At 40.0% G+C, this 19,466-nt stretch overlaps 1 protein-coding gene across 1 annotated transcript; it reads left to right on the top strand.

The window, feature by feature from the left end:
• The first annotated feature begins 10,260 nt into the window (after positions 1-10,260).
• LOC118834498 (olfactory receptor 1361-like) lies at positions 10,261-11,201 on the top strand. The gene is given in 2 exon segments (XM_036741943.1): positions 10,261-10,573; positions 10,576-11,201. Coding segments are annotated over 2 exon segments (939 nt in total).
• Positions 11,202-19,466: the final 8,265 nt, after the last annotated feature.

The raw sequence follows: 19,466 nt of genomic DNA, 5'->3' as shown, positions 1-19,466 counted from the left end.
TAGGGAAATTGTCCTATAATTTTCTTTCTCTGTTTTGACTCTTCCTGATTTGGGTATTAGTACCATATTTGTGTCATAAAAAGAATTTGGCAGGACTCCTTCACCTATTTTCCCAAATAGTCTATAAAGTAGAGGAATTAATTGTTCTTTAAATGTTTGATAGAATTCATATGTAAGACCATCTGGCCCTGGAGAATTTTTCCTAGGGACTTCATTGATGACTTGCTCAATTTCTTTTTCTAAGATGGGGTTATTTAAGAATTTTACTTCCTTTTCTGTTAACCTGGGCAATTTATATTTTTATACATATTCATCCATATCCCCAAGGTTGTCAAATTTATGGGCATACAATTGGGCAAAATAATTTCTAATTATTGTTTTAATTTCCTCTTTCTTGGAGGTGAATTCACCATTTTCATTTTTGATACTGCTAATTAGATTTTCTTCTTTCTTGTTTTTAATCAAATTAACCAAAGGTTTATCAATGTTATTGGTTTTTTCATAAAACCAGCTGTTGGTTTTATTTAGTAATTCAATAGTTTTCTTGATTTAAATTTTATTAATCTCTCCTTTGATTTTCAGTATTTTCACTTTGGTATTTAATTGGGGATTTTCAACTTGTTCTTTTTCTAGCTTTTTCATTTGCATGATCAATTCATTGATCTCCTTTTTCTCTATTTTATTCAGGTAAGCATTTAGAGATATCAAATTTCCCCTAAGAACTGCTTTTGCTGCATCCCATAAGTTTTGGTATGTTGTCTCATTATTGTCATTCTCTTGAATGAAGTTATTAATTGTTTCCATGATTTGCTCTTTGGCCCACTCATTCTTTAGAATTAAAGTATGTAGTTTCCAATTAATTTTTAGCTCATTTCTCCACAGCTCATTATTACAAATAATTTTTATTGCATTGTGATCTGAAAAGGATGCTTTGACTACTTCTGCCTTTCTGCACTGGATTGTGATGTTTTTATGCCCTAGTACATGGTCAATTTTTGAGTATGTGCCATGTAGCACTGAGAAAAAAGTATACTCCTTTTTATCCCCATTCAGTTTTCTCCAGAGGTCTATCATATCTGCCTTTTCTAAAATTCTGTTCACCTCCTTAACTTCTTTCTTGTTTATTCTGAGGTTAGATTTATTAAGTTCAGAGAGGGAGAGGTTGAGGTCTCCCATTATTATAGTTTTGCTATTTCTTCCTGTAACTCCCTTAACTTCTCCTCTAAGAATTTGCATGCCACCACTTGGTCCATATATGCTAAACAATGATATTGCTTCATTGTTTATGGTGCCTTTTAGCAGGATGTAGTGTCCTTCCTTATCTCTTTTAATTAGATCTATGTTTGCTTTTGTTTTGTCTGAGATTAGGATTGCTGCTCCTGCTTTTTTTACTTTAGCTGAAGCATGATATATTCTACTCCAGCATTTTACCTTTACTCCGTGTCTATCCCCCTGTTTCAAATGTGTTTCTTGTAAATGGCATATTGTAAGATTATGGTTTTTTATCCATTCTGCTATCTGCTTCCATTTTATGGGAGAGTTCATCCCATTCACATTCACAGTTACGATTACTATCTGTGTCTCTTTCTCCATCCTACTTCCCCCCGGTTTATGCTTTTATTTCTCCCTTTCCCCTTCCACTCCTCAACAAAGTTTTGCTTTTGACCGCCGCCTTCCCCAATTTACCCTCCCTCTTGATTCCCCTCCCTTATCTTACCGTTTTCCACTTGCAACTTCTCCCCTCCTTTCTGACCACCCCCCTCCCTTTTTTCCCTTTCCCCTCCTACTACCTGTAGGACAAGTTAGATTTCTATACTTATTCAGGGTATGTTATTCCCTCTTGAATCAAATTCCATGAGAGTAAAGCTCAAATGCTGCTCTTCTCCCTCCCTTCTTTCCCTTTACTACAATATGTTTTTGTGCCTCTTCATGTGATATTATTTACGCTTTTCTACTCCCTCCTTACTTCTTCTCACAGAACCATCCCTTTATATCTCTTAATTATATTTTTGTCATTATGTCAGTTGTTTTATACTGATATTCACATTCTATGAATATCCCTTTTGATTGTCATAATGAGTATACTATTCTCAAGATTGACATATATACATAAAACATATATAAAACAAAATGCTCCTATATAAGAATGTAATTAACTAGTCTTATTGATTAACTAGGGGTTTTCCCCCCATTTACCTTTTTGTGTCTCTCTTGAGTTTTGTATTTGGAGATTAAATTTTCCATTGAGCTCTGGCCTTTTGATCAGGAAGGTCTGGAATTCCCTTATTTCATTGAATGTCCATCTCCTTGCCTGGAAAATTATGCTCAGTTTTGCTGGGTAGTTGGTCCTTGGTGGTAGTCCAAGCTCCTCTGCCTTATAGAATATCATATTCCAATTTCTCCCGTCATTTAATGTAGAAACTGAAAGATCCTGCATGATCCTCGCTATAGTTCCATGATATCTGAATTGTTTCTTTTTGTCTGCTTGCAGGGTTTTCTCCTTGACCTGATAGTTCTGGAATTTGCCTATAATATTTCTTGGAGTTTTCAATTTGGGATCTTTTTTAGGAGGTGATCGATGGATTCTTTCGATGACAATTTTACCCTCTGGTTCTAGGACCTCGGGGCAATTTTCCTTAAGCATTTCGTGTAAGATACTGTCCAGGCTCTTTTTTCTTTCATCATAGCTTTCAGGTAGAACCATAATTCTTAGATTGTCTCTCCTGGATCTATTTTCCAGGTCAGTTGTTTTTCTAATCAGATATTTCACGTTTTCTTCTATGTTTTCGTTCTTTAGATTTTGTTTGACTGATTCTTGATGTCTCATAGAATCATTAGCTTCTACTTGCCCAATTCTAATTTTTAATGTTTTTTTTTCTTCCTTTATCTTCTCTATATCCTTTTCCATTTGGTTGATTTTACTTTTCAATGAGACATTTTCTCCAATTATATTCTGATTTTCCTTAACCAATTCCCCAGTTTTACCTTTTAAAGATTTATTTTCCTCATTGAATTTTTTTTTCATTTTTTCTTTTACCTCCCTAATTTGGTTTTTAAAATTCTCCTTGAGTTCTTCCAGGAATGCTTTTTGGTCTGGAGACCAGTTACTTTCCCTTTTGAGGTTTCAGATGTGGGTGTAATATCCATGCTGTCCTCTTCTGAATTGGTAATTTGATCTTCCCTGTCTCCATAATATGAATCAATCATCTTTGAAATTTTCTTGCTATTCTTTTTCATGGTTTTTTTTTCCTTCTTGGTTTCTGAAGTGCATCTCTGCTTCTGGGTCTCTGGGGGCTCTGTCCCAAGTTTCTTGTGTTGAGATCTAGCTTTATGTGCTATGGCCTCTGGTTTCATGAGGGGTGGGGGAGGGGTGGTCTGGCTGCTGGGCTACCACCTGGTCTGGTTCTACAGCATGGGTGGTCTCAGCTCGTGTCTGTGATGGTGTCTGCCAGTTGCCCTGGATTTGCAAAGCCAAGTCTGGGGTCCCAGCATTGATGTTAGTTAGCTCCACCCCCTAGGACTCGGTTATTCTCATTGTTCTGCTGAGGTGAAGGCTGCTGAGACACCTCTCTTCCTGCACTAGTCTCCTTCTGCCACCACAGGAAGGGCCCTCTCCCCCAGTTCTCTAGCTACTGAAGCCCCCATTCTGGCTCCTCTGTTTCTCCTGAGGTTTTATTTTCTGGGTTTATTCAAGGGAGGGATATGAGCCATTTTACCTGGCCATCATGGTTCCCAGAAGTTCAGGAAGGTGATTTTCAAACCTTTAGACTGTGGGTTGGAGGCCTGCGGGCTAGCTGCTCCCACGGGTTCAAGATCTGCTCTCCAACAGCCTCCCGACATGGGCTGAGAAGCCTGGGGTTCGATCGTGGCTGTATCTGGCACTTCCACCCTGGGCCTGTTCCTACTCCAGCATTTCACTCACCCAGCAACCTCCCAGACCAGCATGCTGGCTGGCTTCTTCTGCTGTTCCTGGTTGGTTTGGTCTGGTGCTAATCTGAGTGCCCAGTGCTCCTGCCCCTCTCAGTCTACTAGTGGCTTCTAACTCTCTCAAATCTGCTCAGATTCACTTTTTTAGACATATCTGACAGAATTTGTGAGAGAGCTCTGGTAGTTCGTTCCTTGGACAGCACCATCTTCATTTTTTTTAAATCGTAGGTCAACTTCTTCCCCAAAAGAAAGCAGAGTCTGTAGTGGTGAGGAGGACAGACAATTATCCAGTGTTGGTCTCTAACAAGAGTTTCAGGGAATTGGAGCCCTGGGTCCAGGGACTCCCTGTAAAGTACTTATAATGATCCCCATGAGTCATTCCTAGAGAACAGAATAGACTCCTGCTCTCACACACATCACCTCAGGCAAACCCTCAAGCCCTCCTGCTCCTAGAAGAACCCACAGCTTGGGATAGTCACTTCATTGAAACTTATATGTCAGTAGGGGGCCTGGGAAGGCAACAGCTTGGTCCTTCAGGACCAAAAGAGAAGATCCAATTCCACTAAGTGCATAGGCAGAGGGCACTTTCTGTGCACTTGAAGGTCAGTCTCACACAAAATAGTGTTGTGAATGTGTCTCAAAGAATATCAGAAACTTATTGCTAAAAGGAACTTGAGAACATAGAATGTCAGAATTGGAAGTGCTCTTAAAATATAGGGTTTCAAAGACAGAAAGGACTTAAATTATGAGCAGGGCTAGAGGACAGTTTAGAATGTAAAGTGTTGAAGCTTAAAGGGAACTTAGAACGTAGAATGTCAGAGCTCCAAAGGACTGAAAATAGACTGCTGGTTGCTCTACATGTCTAAAGGCTCTCCTCACTCTAGCTCACCCTCCACTCAGCTGTCAAAATGATCTTCCTGAGGTACAGATCTGACTACATCACTCCTCTATTCAAATGGATCTAAATGAGCTTCAAGATCAAATATAAAATCTTCTGCTTGGCTTTTAAAACCCTTCATAATTTGAGCCCTTTCTACTTTCCAAACCTCTTACATCTCACACCACTGCAAGTACTCTGAAATCTAGTGACACGGACCTCCTTGTTTTTCCTCACATCAAACTCTCTGTCTCTAGAATAGAAGCATTCTCACTGGCTGGTCCCCATGCCTGGAACTCTCTCCAATTTCATCTCTACCTCCCAGCTTCCCTGGCTCCCTTCAAGACTCAGCTAAAGTCAGAAAGGATTTAAAATATGAATAGGGCTAGAGAAGACCTTAGAATATAAAGTGTTCAGGCTCAGAAAGAACTTAGAACATAGAAAGTCAGCACTGCGTAGAGCTAAAATAGCTTTCTAGTTGGTCTCCATGATTTAATTTAGTTGTGTCATTTGCAAAACTGAGGTGATGAGTTCTGAGACAACATTATTTCAAAGAACAGGGGATGCAGAAATGGGAGGGCTCTTGAAGTAAAAACTGTCAGAGACAGAAGGTCCCTGACAATATAGAATGTAAGATCCAGAAGAGGTTTTTAACAGATGTCTAACTCACAAAGCAACAGGTATGTGACCCACATCTCTCCTAAGTGCTATCAGAGATAGATTAAAATGTAATTGGGAAATATTTTTTAAAATAAATAAAAATAATAAAACATAAGTAACATTGCATTTTGAAAGTAAGTCATTTTGTACCTTACATGAATCTTTACATATAAATTAGTGGACCCATTTCATTTTGAGCTTGACATCACTGCTTTAGAATAGAGGTAATTCGTGTTGAAAGAGCCTTTAGAACATAGAAAAACTTAATGCTAGAGCTGAAAAGGACTTGAGACCAGATAATATAGAATGTGACAGCAGGAGCATCAGAGCTGGATGGGGCCTTATACAATAGACTATCAGGCATGGAAAGGACCTAAAGACTAACTTATGAAAACTCAACTACCAGGAACAAAAGCTGATCCAGGTCACAGAATCTATTAGTGGAAGACCTGGGGCTAGAACCTAGGTCTCCTGAGTTGCATTCCACTACTCTTTGTCCTGCACAATGATGACTCTGTTTCTCAAATCTTAGAAGTTAGAGAGGAATCCAATTTCCTGACAGGGATACAGAAATTGTCACTTTCAGAATCTCCTGTCTTACCTCACTCCCCAAAACATCCTTATTCAGCAACATAATTAACTTCCATGTGTCTATTACCTTGGGAACAATGAAGGACTTTCCTCTCCCCAACTCAAAGTAACAGGTTACAGTTGACACAGTCTAATGAGCAGAGTACTGGGCTTGGAGTTGGAAAGACTTGGGGTCAATTCAGGTAAAAGCCACAGGCATCTGTATTTTAGGAAAGCATTTCAAAGTCTCTCGTGCAATTACTGTGGACAGCAAGGAAAGATGTGGACTAGATTTTAGTGCAAGGAAATAGTGCTTCACATGTGGTGGGTTCTCTACCTCTGAAGGTCTTTAAGTGGTAGTGAAATCACTGTTTATGAGAATATCATAGAGGGAATTTCCATTCAAGTTTGGGTGAACTGCATGGTTGAGACTAAGATACTATTTGAACCAAAACTTGAAGGAATTCAGGAAAACCAGAAGGGAGAGATAATGATGTAGAGAATGGCATGTGGGACAACCAGTGAAAATGCCCAGAATCAGAGGATGAAGGATTTTGTATAAGGAAAAGCAAAAACGTCAATGTCATTGGATCACAAATTGGAGAGCAGAGGGAAGTAAGGTGTAAGAAGACTGGAAATTTAGGAGGGGACCAAGGTATAAAGAGGATTAAAAATCAAATAGAGGATTTTGTATTTAATCCTAGAAATAATATGAAGTCTTTGGAGTTTTTTTTATACAGAAGTGATATGGTCAGTCTGGCACTTTAGGAAGATCAATTAGAGAGATGAGTGGAGAATGAGCTGGAGTGAGGAGAGACTTGTGGCAGGAAGACCAACCAGCAGCCTATTGCAATAATACAGGTGTGAGGTGAGGAGGGCCTAAACCAGGAGGACATCAGTGTCATAGGGGACAAGGAGGTATATAAGAGAGATGTGACAAAGTTCAAATAGATAGGACTTGGCAAACAGATTTCTATGAGCTCTTGTGGGGTGACCGAGAGTGAGGAATGGTGACTGGGGGATTGTGGTGCTTTCAATAGTACTTGAGAAGAAAACAAAGAAGTTGAGAAGAAAAGAGGGTTTATACAGAGAAAAGAACATGTTGAGTTTAAGATATCTGGTCTCAGACACTTACTAGCTGTGTGACCCTGGGCAAGTTAGTTAACCCTGCTTGCCTCAGTTTCCTCATATGTAAAAAGAGATGGAGAAGGAAATGAAAAACTATCCCCAGTATCTCTGCCAAGAAAACCACAAAAGGGGACAGGAAGAGTCAGACACAACCAAAATACTAAACAAAAAAGGGGACATCCAGTTCAAGACATCCAGGTGGCAGCTGTAGATGGGAGACTAGAGATCAAGGGAAAGGTTAGGGCTGGATAAGAGGATCTGAGAATAATTCACATAGCAATAATAATTGAATCCACCTTGTTTCTCCCATCTCTTTCTTAGATTTCGTTCCATTAGAACACTCAACTATCCATCTCTTTAAGTCTTTTGTCCTTTTAAATAAAATGTAGCTTAACAAAGTCATTTTAACCATGGGTCTCTCCCCACCAAGTCTCAGGGATACAATTTAAAATGTGCATCCTATTACAAGGATTCATCTTGCAACTCACTGTATTCGTAGGCAAAATGGGCTCCTTAGCACTTAGTTCAACAAGTGTCCTTGAATAGTTTGGCTTTTGTTCCCTTTGAGTAATTTAGTTGAGCCTTACTAGGTGCTAAGCCACAGGGCCAAACCCCTATTAGGTGTAAAACCTTAGTGGGTGTGGATTGGCAACTAAGGTGGGGCCCAAGGTGGGGTTAACTCCAGGGAGGGCCTAGTTTACATGTCTGGGAGAGCAGAGGCTCTTAGATCATGTGGGTTTAAGTCCGCCTCTTTGTGAAGGTTCTGGGTCACGTGGGTGAGTTGCATGTGTGACTCACCCCTGACTCTGAAAAAGATATAAAACCAGGAATTGGCTGTCTGTTCTTGGGAGCTCTTTGGTGCAGCAGTGGTGGTGCACATGACTCTGGGCCAGCCCTTGTTCTGAGCTCCCGGGCTGAACCTGAATGTTGGTAACTATGAATCTGTATTGGGTCTCTCTCTTGATGTTTGTACTTTGTTTGTAATTTGCTCTGAAGTTCAGGGTGCTGGTTTTTTCCCTGAACTAAGTGAATGATATTTGTATGCTGAATTAAAGTAAGCTTGTCAAACCCCTTCACTTTGCTTTCCTTAGTTAAGCAGATCAGAAGAACCTGTGCTGTTGGCAGCTTTCTGGGTGCTGGCTGTGGGTGGATCTTATACCCCCACAGAAGCTGCTAGCCAGACTGTTGAAACACTCACCTACACGCTATGCATTTTTATAGACCTCTGAGGCCATGGTGTTGGCTTGACTGTGGGCTCCCTTTTAGGTCATTTGCCCCTGTGAATTATTGGCTCACTACTTTTCTCATTCTTCCTGGCCTATATTTTCCTACTGGCTCTGGTAGAATCTCATACAGCAACAACACAATGCAAAGCAATAAAAACAGTATCTACAAGTTCTTTATAGAAAAGCAGAAAATCACATTGCCTAAATCCCAGGATCCCAAAGCTCCCACAGTGTTAGCCTTTTGTATACACCAATGTACCCCTCAATAGGATGTTGGCACACAATTGGATATTTCTATCTTTCAGCAGCTCTGGTCATTTCCAAGGCAAAATTTCTACTTTCAAAGGAAAGAAGCACATGAGTGACTGTTGCTATTACAATCCTATAATCCCGGATTACATGGGTCTCTCCTATTACAGAAGCAGGCGATTATGGATGAAACTTGGTGCTCTCTACCATGCTTATCGATTTTATAAATCTGTTTAAAATAGTACCATGTTAACAGGTGTTGCACAAAGGACATGAAGGAACCTTTCTTTCTGTGCTTCATACCAATGGCTGGTACTGTCTCCAGATCCAAATCTTCCCATCCAATGCAAAGGATTACAGTGTAACATGGCTCTATGGTCAAAATACTATCAAGAAACCAAGTAAACGACCCCACCCTCACAGAAATAAAATTTTGAGGTCAAAATGATAGACATGACTGACTGAAGCTTAACCTCCTCCAGTTGCTACAGTGCTTTAAGGATCTATCATCTCAAATAAATAACACTCCCTCCACTAATGTAGATTATAATTGCTCTATAGCTTCATTTGAATCATGCTGATTGAAAAACAGCATCCTGTGTGCAATCTGGTAAGGAGACTCTCTCGACTCAAATTGACTAGTCCTTAAACATTAGATATAGTAAATGTCTAATTTTCCACCCCATCGTTCCAGACTGGACCCTGGATTTTGACAAATAAAAATAAGCAAAATCAACGAATTACAAACCTAGGTTTATGGCTCATGCATTGTGCTTATGGAGAATATAATGTAATTTTTTTTTGTAAAATGTAGGTCTGATTATGATGTTTCTGTGGTCAATGAGCTCCATTAGCTCCCTATTTTTTCCAATGACCTTTCTCTAGTTTGAAATTCATTCTGTTCACCTCTTGACCTACGCACAAAGCAATCTTATGTGATACAGCATAGAACCAGTTGTCATGAAGTCTAGTTCTAATTTTTCCTTGACTACTTCCTAGCTGTATGATTGCTGGGCCTTAATTTGTTTATCTATAAAATAGAGGGAAAATTATTAAGGAGGTACTTCATAGAGCAAGACAAAATAGTAACAAACTTCCAGGATCAATAGTCATTTATCTACTTTGTTTTCAGGTGTTTGTCACCACAAAGGATGTTGTTATGAATTTTTTGGTATCGACCAGAGTTTTATTGTTGCCTTCCCCTTCCTTAAGATATAAGCCCAATACTAAGATCTCTGAGCTAAAGGACATGAACAGTTTAGTCAAATATCTTGAACAATTCCAAATTGAAATTGAATATATTTCAGTCACTTCGCAGCTCTGCCAAAAGGACATAACCTTGCCCATCTTCCCACAGAATCTCCACCACTAAGGATTCTTATCTTTTGTCATTTCTGCCAATTTTCAGAGTAGGAGTGAAAATTAAAATTTTTTCATTCACATTTCTATTATTATCAGGGATTTGGAGCATAATTTCATGTGGTTGTTTATAATTTGCCCTTTTCCACTGTCCTATATCCTTTTAATTCTATCTCCACTGATTTTAATGGAAAAAAATTTCAAATCAACTTTGAATGGGCTTTTTAAATTTTTATTTCATTTTTTCCACATGTTTTTAAACACATGGAAGGGGAAAATCATTCAAGAGTTTCTGAATTCATCCTCCTTGGCCTTTCAGAACAGCCAGAGCAGGGGAGGCTCATTTTCCTTGTATTCCTGCTTATGTATCTGATCACAGGACTGGGGAATTTGCTCATCATTCTGGCCATTGGGTCAGACTCACGTCTGCACACTACCATGTACTCCTTCATTATCAACTTGTACCTGGTTGACATCTGCTTCACCTCTGCTGCCATTCACAAGATGCTAGCTAATTATATACGTGGTAACAAAGCAATTCGTTACATCAGCTGCCTGGCACAAGTATTCTTCTTCATTTGTTTGGGTGGGTAGATAGTATCCTTCCCACTGCCATGGCCTATGACCGCTATGTGGCTATCTGTGCCCCACTACATTATTCCATGGTCATGACCCCAAAGGTCTGTGTCCTTCTGGTAGCAACGTGCTGGTTTGGGGCTTGTGCTAATGCCCTGACACACACTAGTCTGCTGACCCGACTCTCATTCTGCGGCCACACTGAAATCCCTCATTTCTTCTGTGACCTTAGTGTGGTGATAAGATTGGCCTGCTCAGATACCTTCATCAATGACTTGCTGATCTACATAATGGGAGGACTGACAGGTATAATTCCATTCATTGGCATTCGAATCTCCTACATTAACATTTTTGTGGCTGTGCTGAGGATCCCATCAGCTCAAGGGAAATGGAAAGTTTTCTCCACCTGTGGCTCTCACCTCACTGTGGTCTGTCTCTTCTATGGCACAATCATTGGAGTGTGCTTTAACCCAACATCTGCACACACAGCCCAACAGGACACAGCAGCAGCCATGATGTACACTGCCGTCACCCCGATGCTGAACCCTTTTATCTATAGCCTAAGGAACAAGGACATGAAAGGAGCCCTGAGGATGCTCTTCAGCAGAAAGTCAGGCCTCTCTTTGTGACTATGAGGCATCCTCCTGGGCTTTCTCACCCTGCAGTTACACTGCTGTGACAAAAGGTTCTCAATGAGTCTTCTCCAGTGTAAGATTCGAACTGTTCACCCTTACACTGCCCAAGAAACACTGCAATGTGATGGATAGAGCATGGAACCAGCCACCCGAACGCAAAGTTCTAGTTCTTCTACCATTTCCTGCCTGTGTGTACCTGAGTTAACCTGATCTTCAATTTCCTTATTTATAAAATAAAGGAACAACTACTCAGGTCATATTTTATGTGGTTGTTCAGTTGTTTCAGTCATGCCTGACCCTTTGTGACCACATTTGGGCTTTTCTTGGCAGATACCGGAGTGGTTTGCCATTTCCTCCTCCAACAGATTAAGGCAAACAAAAGTTAAGTGATCATACAAGTAGTAAATGTCTGAGGTCAGATTGGAACACAGGTCTTCCTGACTCCAGGCCTCTGACTCTAACCACTGCATCATCCAGCTGCTAGACCTAGACAAACTAATAACAAAGTTCATTTAGAGGTACAAAAGGTCCAAAATCTCAAAGAAAATAATTTATAAATTTTTTAAAATGACTGGAAATAAAGGAACACTCATAGGTTACTAGTAAAATTATGAATTAGTTAAAGCATTCTGGAAAGCCATTTGAAATCATGAAAATCAAGCAACTAAAGTATCTTGGACCCATGGTTTCCAAAGCTGCGCAAATACCTTATGGAGGTCACTGTATACAAAGAAATGCTTCATATACAACAAAATATCAGTAACTCTCTTTCTGTGGTAGCAAAGACCTGAAAAGAAAGTAGTTTCCTGTTAATAAGGGACTTTCTAAATAAACAGTTCTTTAAACAAAAAAAAATAGGCTGCAACTTCTAATCAATCATATAAAAGATTGCTCTTTCTCACAAACAGGAAATGAAATGAAAATCAGTACAAATCTGAAGCTTCATCTCACACCCAGAAAATTGAAAAGGAAAACAAATATGTGAATATTCAGTGTTAGAGGTGTTATGGAAAGAAAGGTACCCAAATAGCCCATCGGAGTTGCTGTGAATTGACTCAACCATTGTAAAGAGTGCTTTGGTCTATTCAGAGAACGAGGGGCAATCTGTGCAAAGACACAGAGACAGGAGGTGGAGAGTGATATATAAGAACAGCAAAAAGGTCAGTTTGGGTGCATTGAAGAGTGACTGAAAGGGAATCATGTACAATAAGGCCAGAAAGGTAGATTGGAGTCAGGGTGTGAAGGGCTTTAAAAGCCAAACGGAGGAGTATGTGTTTATCCACTACACATTGTTGAACAAAAGAGACATGTGGTAAGCAATGGGTTTTGAGATTAGCACTTTGGCAGGTATGTGGACTATAAATTGGAGAGGGAAGAAATTTGAATCAGAAGACCACAATGATGGTGGTTATCATAATAGCCCAACATGTTTGGTCCGGCCTGCACTAGGGTAGTAGTTACCTCCAGTAGCATTCAGCACCACATGAGTAATAGATGAAAAAGCAAATGGTGAGAGTAATTCAGGGTTGGGCAAGGGACTTGCCCCCAGTCCACAATTTCCTATTCTATGCATAACAGGAATCAGCCCATTGGGAGCCCATGGTTTGTTGGATTAGGCACCACTCACCATGGAAGTGGATATACACTATGTCTCCTTCCGGAATAATATGTACTTTGCTAGGATGACACAGGCAACTCCTCATTGGTACCCAGTGGTTGGGTTGTCTCAAACGTGATTGATGCTTGTGAGGCAGTGGGGCACTGAATCTTGACAAGAACGTCTCCATAGTCTAGAGGAAGATTTGTGGAAACAGCTGTACTCCTTCTCTTCTGTCACATTTTCCAGTTTTCTTTCCATTGAACTTCCAACAACGTATATCTCCCCCCTTCCCAGTGGCAATGATGGCTTTCAAGAAGAACAAATAAAAGTCTGAAGGAGAGCCCCCTTAGGCCAACCACTCCCCCTTGTGGAGTATGATCAATATGCAATCTAATGAAGGTCACAAAAGCTTTTGATGGGTCAGCTTCCAGGTTCATGTGATAGAACACACACACACACACACACACACACACACACACACACACACACACACACACTTCAAAGAAAGAGTACCGTCTGACTGCTTCCTGATGTCTTTGATGACTCAAGGGTTTATATTTGATAACGAAAATCCTTTTTATGGGCTTCTCAGGGGGAACCCAGTGGTGATAATAAAATGGTGATTCTTTCCACTCAGGATTGTTCTTCCTGCCAGATACAACAGACAAGAATATGTCTCTGAGTTATCAGGAATGTTGGGAAGCAGAAGCACAACCCCCTTGCAGACATAAACCAAGAGCTCCTATCCTCCCAAATAATCTTATGCTCATGATACAACTATTTCCTTCGGCACAAGAACTGGTGAACTGCAGAAAACCAGGTGGCATTGTGCCCTTCCTGGGCAATTAAGTAGTAGCATAGCTGCTGACATTGTAGTTGCAGAGTCACCAGAAACAGAAGCAGACAGATTGAAAGGGAAGAGTCACCAGGCAGAGATAAGGGAGAGACAGACAGACAGACAGAGACAGAAACAGAAAGACAGAGAGATACAGAGACAGAAAAACAGAAACAGAGAAACAGAAACAGAGAGACAGATACAGAAAGACAGAGACGGAGAAAGACAGAGAAAGGGAGACAGAGAGACAAAGAGACAGACAGAGACAGTTTCCCCAACTGTAAAAAGAAGATAATAATAGCACCTACCTCCTACAGTTATTGTGAGGATCAAATAAGACATTTGTAAATCACTTTGCAGAGTGCATTGTACTCAGTAGTCACTATTTAAACGCTTATTGTTGTGGTTGTTGTTTGTCATGGTACCCATGTGAAGTGTTACATACACAGGTAGGAGGGGCATGATCTAGATTTGGGAGAAAAAGGTACTTGACCCTTTTAAGTCACCATAAAGCAAAGTGGAATTAAAGGGAGACATACGTGTAAAATGTAAGGGAATATTGGAGTTGTTTTTCCTTCTGTTTTGAAGAGGCCAATGACATCATGGGAAATATCTTGACTCCTTCATGAATTGGATTTAATGAGGAAAACTTGCACATTCATCAGCCTCTCTCTCTCTCCTTCAGAGTCATCAAAGTCCACTGGCAAAGACAAAACTCAAGATGACTGGTAATGGCACAGGATTCAGGAATTGACTTTGGCATCTTCAATATCTAAGCACTTCATAGTGCCTGCTTCAGCTGCCTTCATTGTCATTGGAGCAAATTTTTCTCAGTCCTGCCCTTTCACCGAGGGATGTCTTCACATGCTTGGGGTAGATATACCCCTAACTCATGAATAGGTTCAAGACTTGTTGGTTACCCTCAAACTGGTTCATCCCATTTGCCAAGTTGGTGTACCAGAGTGTGGCTGTTGTGCATGCTACAGCTTCTTAGAACTACAGGTTAGAGTAGGGAGACAGGGACACACCAAAGGTGAATGACTAGCCCTGAAAAGGGCTCAGCAAGCCCTCACATGAGAGGTGTTTGTCCTTCTAAATATTCCACATACCCCTATAAGAGAATAATTATTCTGCTAGACCCCTGAGAGAATTCTTGTGTATGAGACCAGAGACTAGAGGCACTCTAGAACAAGAAAAGAGGCATACAATGCAAGAGATTCATTTTAAGCTGTGATTCAGCCTGCCAGGAATTCTAGAAATATAGGGATTCTAATCCCCTAGAAAGAGAAAATACTGCCAATTTCTGGGAGATTGGTGGGACAAGAATCATGGACCATAGGAATATCACTGGAGGACAGAGGAAAAGATCCATAACAGAGTACACAAGTTCCGAGGGCTTCAAGAGGCATGAAATGCAAAGAAATCAAAGCTGCAAGGGTCATGAAAGGAGCCAAAGAGGAAACAGCAATATGGAGGAGCAACCCCCAAACTTCCATGTGAATGAGGATGTATAGGACTATGTGGGAAGGACATTCACTGGTGTCATCGTCATTTTCTCTGGATTAACAGGAATTCTAACAGCATTGGATTTAGGGTCAGAAGACTTGGGTTTGAATATTAGCTCTGTTGCTTCTTAGCTGTGTGAGATTGCGGAAGTCTCTTAACCTGTCTGTTCCTCTGCCTTCATGTACAAAATGAGGAGTTAGGACCAAATGACTAATACAACTCTTTCTGGCTCCAGATCTGTAATACTGCAATAATGTATCATACGAAATCACTGGACACCAGGAAAATATGTATTCTATGTCTGAAGGTCCCACTCAGTGCTAATATCTTCTGTTCTATGTTCTGAGATCCCTTCCAGCTCTGGTGTTCTATACTTCAGGATCTAAAATCTGTTCCTTGGAGGACAATCAAAAACACGTGGTGCTCTCTACATTCCTCAAAGTACTGTGTTGTGAAAAATAAATTGAAAAACTTAGGCCAAGTGCTATCCAAAAGTATGCTTTGTCCAAAGGGGTTAGAGCGAAGAATGCACAATTATTTGTTGTTTCTCTCTAACAAGGGGCTACGGGAATCATGACTCACAATCCAGGAAGTCCTGGTAAAAGCTCTGACAATAACTCCCTACACTCATCCTAGGGGACAGAGTAGATGTCTGCTCTCATACAGACTACATCAGCTAAAGTCTCAAGCCCTCTTTCTTCTGGAAGGACACGTGGTTTGGACAAGTCTCCTGTTAAAAGGGGAATAGGAAAGGCAACTGAGCTGGGTTCCTCAGGAAGAGAACAGAAAAGCTAAAACACCCAAGTAAGTGCACATGCAGACATCACTTTGTCTTCATTTCAAGGCGAACATCTCATACAAAGTAATGCTGTGAAGAACTCTCATAAAAACTTATGCTAAAAGGAACTTGTGAATGTAGAAATTCAGAGCTAGCAGGAGTCATGGAACATAGACATAATATCAGAACTTCGAAGGACACAGATTATAAACAATACTAGAAATGTTAGACTACATAACATAAGATATTCAAGATCATAAAGAATTTAAAATAAAGTGTCAGAGATGCATAGGGCTGGAAAGGATCTTAGAACATAAAATTTTCAAATTGGCAGGAAACTTGGAATATAGGAGATAGAATGTCAGAGTCCAAAAGACTCCAGCATAATCTTAGAACATTTGCTTTGGAAGATCGGTTACAGCATAAAAGACAGAATGTTAGACCTAGAAGGCTAGGAACCCTAGGATATATGTCACAGAACATTATTGGAGGGGTCTTAGAATCAATTAGTAGCTATTAAGAAATTATTATGTGTTTGAGTTGCAAAAATAAGCATCAAAAAGTCCCTGCCCTCAAAGAGTTTACATTCCGATTTGAGAGACAACACATACATATATAAACGTCTACAGGTTAATTGCAAAATGAATACAAGGCATTTAGGAGAGGGAGGAGAATAGAATTCAGGTTTCTATGCCATCTGACTTTTGAAGGAGACCAGGGATTCCAACAAGCCTGGGTGAGGAAGCAGAGAATTCCAAGTATGGGGAACAGGCAGTATAAAGACATGGAGACAGGAGATTGAAAGTTATCTATCTATCTATCTATCTATCTACATATATATATGAGGAAGAATAAGTATATCAGGAATGATATCATTGAAATAGGAAACAAATCATTTATCTGTTACGATTACTATTTCCTTGATATAAAAATATAATGGTTGCTCAAAAGCAAAGTCATCCTACCCCTTTCCTCATCCAGGAGAGAGGAACCAAAGGAACAGAGAAAGAAAGGAATAATGCTACATTGTTATAAAAACCAGTGTCAGCCTGGAAACCTAAATATAGGAATTCTACACCTGGCTTGGCCATCATATGACGAGTGACACAGAACTTAACCAATCAGGTCCTTAGTTACTTCATTTTAAAATGAGGGCACAGATATTATAACTGGATTATTTCAAGGTCAGAGCATTTCATGTAGGGGGAGAGCTTAAAGACAAAAAAGTTAGACACGCAAGATATCTGAGAATATGGAATGTATGGTCCAGCCCTTAAAACACAGAAAACTACACATTAGAGTTGGAAGGGACCAGAGAGCACAAAACAGAATATTAGACCTCAAGATGGAAAACATACAATGAAATATCAAATATGGAGGGGACCTTAGAGACTGACTTATTCGACTCTTTTACATATCAACTACAAATTTCCAACAATCTTTTGGCTATACACATTTCTTTGTCCATTTCCCTAAACTTGAGATTTAGAGGGGAATCCAATTTCCTGCCAGAGTGAAGAAAATTGCCCTTTTCTGACTGCCAGTTAGATTTACCCCACACCAGTATCCCCACAAGGGGTAATCTAGTCTAAGGGAACCACTTCATTCCCTTTTGATTTAACCTCAGAGGTGGAGGAAATTTCCCTGACCATGTAGTCTAATCCATTCTTTAGGAGGAATCCTCCCTACAATATCCCTGACAGTGCTCTTTTCCTTTGTCCTATTCTTTTTAATGTTTTTTGTTAATTGCTTGAATGAAGCCATAAATGGCATGTTTTTCAAATTGGTGAATGGCAAGAAGCTTTATCATTCATATTTATAACAGAATCCAAATCCTAAAAACTTTTGTCAATATGGAATGTAAGTGGAAATTAATAGGGATAAATATAAAATCCTATAATTGCTTTCAAAAAAAGCAATTGCACTGAAACATCCTAAAAACTGTTTATCTTAAAAATATATCAGAGTTTTAATGTATTCCTTGATCAATGTGAATCAACCATGAGTCACAACCACAAAAAGCTTAGGCATTAATTTCAGAGCAAAGAAGACAAAGAACTTCATTTTCTCATGCTTAAACCATATTTGGAAAAAGGAAAGAAGGAGGGTGGGAGGGAAGAAGAAAAGAAGGAAGGAAGGAAGGAAAGAAGGAAAGAAGGAAGGAAGGAAGGGAGGGAGTGAAGAAGGGAGGACGGGAGGAAGGGAGAGAGGAATGGAGAGAGACAGAGAGGAAGACAGAGAAAGAAAGAAAGAAAGAAAGAAAGAAAGAAAGAAAGAAAGAAAGAAAGAAAGAAAGAAAGAAAGAAAGAAAAGAAGGAAGGAAGAATGAAAGAAAGGAAAGAAGAAAGAAAGAAAAAGAGGGAGAAAGAAAGAAAGAAAGGAAGAAGGAAAGGAAGGAAGGAAGAAAGAAAGGAAAGAAGGAAGGGGGAGCTACATTGTCAGTTTTCTGCTGTGCAGATTCAGAATATACATAGCTGATCCCCTGAGAAAGGGAACTCTGACCACCTTCTTGGAAATTAGGAGGACTACAATAATCATAATAGAAATATTAGAAAATGTGGTGTGATGGGGCAGCTAGGTGGCACAGCGAGTAGAGCACCGGCCCTGAACTAAGGAGGACTTGAGTTCAAATCCAGCCTCAGACACTTGACACACTTACTAGCTGTGTGATTTTGGGCAAGTCACTTAACACCAATTGCCCTGCCTTCCGCCATGTAAAAAAGAGAAAAAGAAAAAAGAAAACAATGCTGTGCAGAGAGAGAAAAAAGCCATGAAGGAGAACACCAATATGGAAAAGTAACTTGTAAGTAAATGAGATTGGACAGGCCTTGGAGGTAGGGGGGAAGTTACTTATTACTGATACTTTCAAATTTACAAACTCTGATGTGAGTTCTAAGCAATTAGACTCAGAGGACCAGGGTTTGAAACACAACTCTTATATTTCTGAGCTATGTGACCTCAGGCAATTCTTCTAACTTGCTCAGTTTCCCCAAATGTAAAGTGATCTCTAACATTCCTTTCAACAATCTATCTATGATCACATCAGCCTATGTTTTCAGCTCTGTGAATCTGTGCCCTGACAAAGGAAGTTGGTCATCACACCTGAGTTGGAGCGTTGCCAGATAGTGAAATTCCCAGTTTATCTGGGTGAGAGGAATCAACTGCAAAAGTACAAACACCAATGTGCAACCAGGCTCTTAGTGCTCCTAGCACAAGACTTGAGGAGACAGTGAGATTCAGGGCAAGGGTCACTGATCATTAAACTAGATAGCATGGTTGAAAAGGCTCTTTTTTGGGGTATAGCTCTTTAATCTTGGGCACATTATTCAACCTAAAATTCAGTTTCTTTAATACTGAAATGAATAATTTAGAATAAATAGATGGTCTCTGAGGTCCCTTCCAAGTCTAGATCTCTGATCATGTGACGCTGTGCCCCAAATCAGCCTCTGACATAGAAGGTACATGCATTCTATATCTTAAGGCCCTTCCCAGCATTGATGTCTTATGGTCTCTGTGCTAAGACCTGTATCAGTTCCAACT

This window comes from Trichosurus vulpecula, chromosome 1 (assembly GCF_011100635.1).
Source record: "Trichosurus vulpecula isolate mTriVul1 chromosome 1, mTriVul1.pri, whole genome shotgun sequence".
NCBI lineage: Eukaryota > Metazoa > Chordata > Mammalia > Diprotodontia > Phalangeridae > Trichosurus > Trichosurus vulpecula.
The sequence above is the reverse complement of the archived record's forward strand: the minus strand, read 5'-3'. Positions and strand labels throughout refer to the sequence as shown.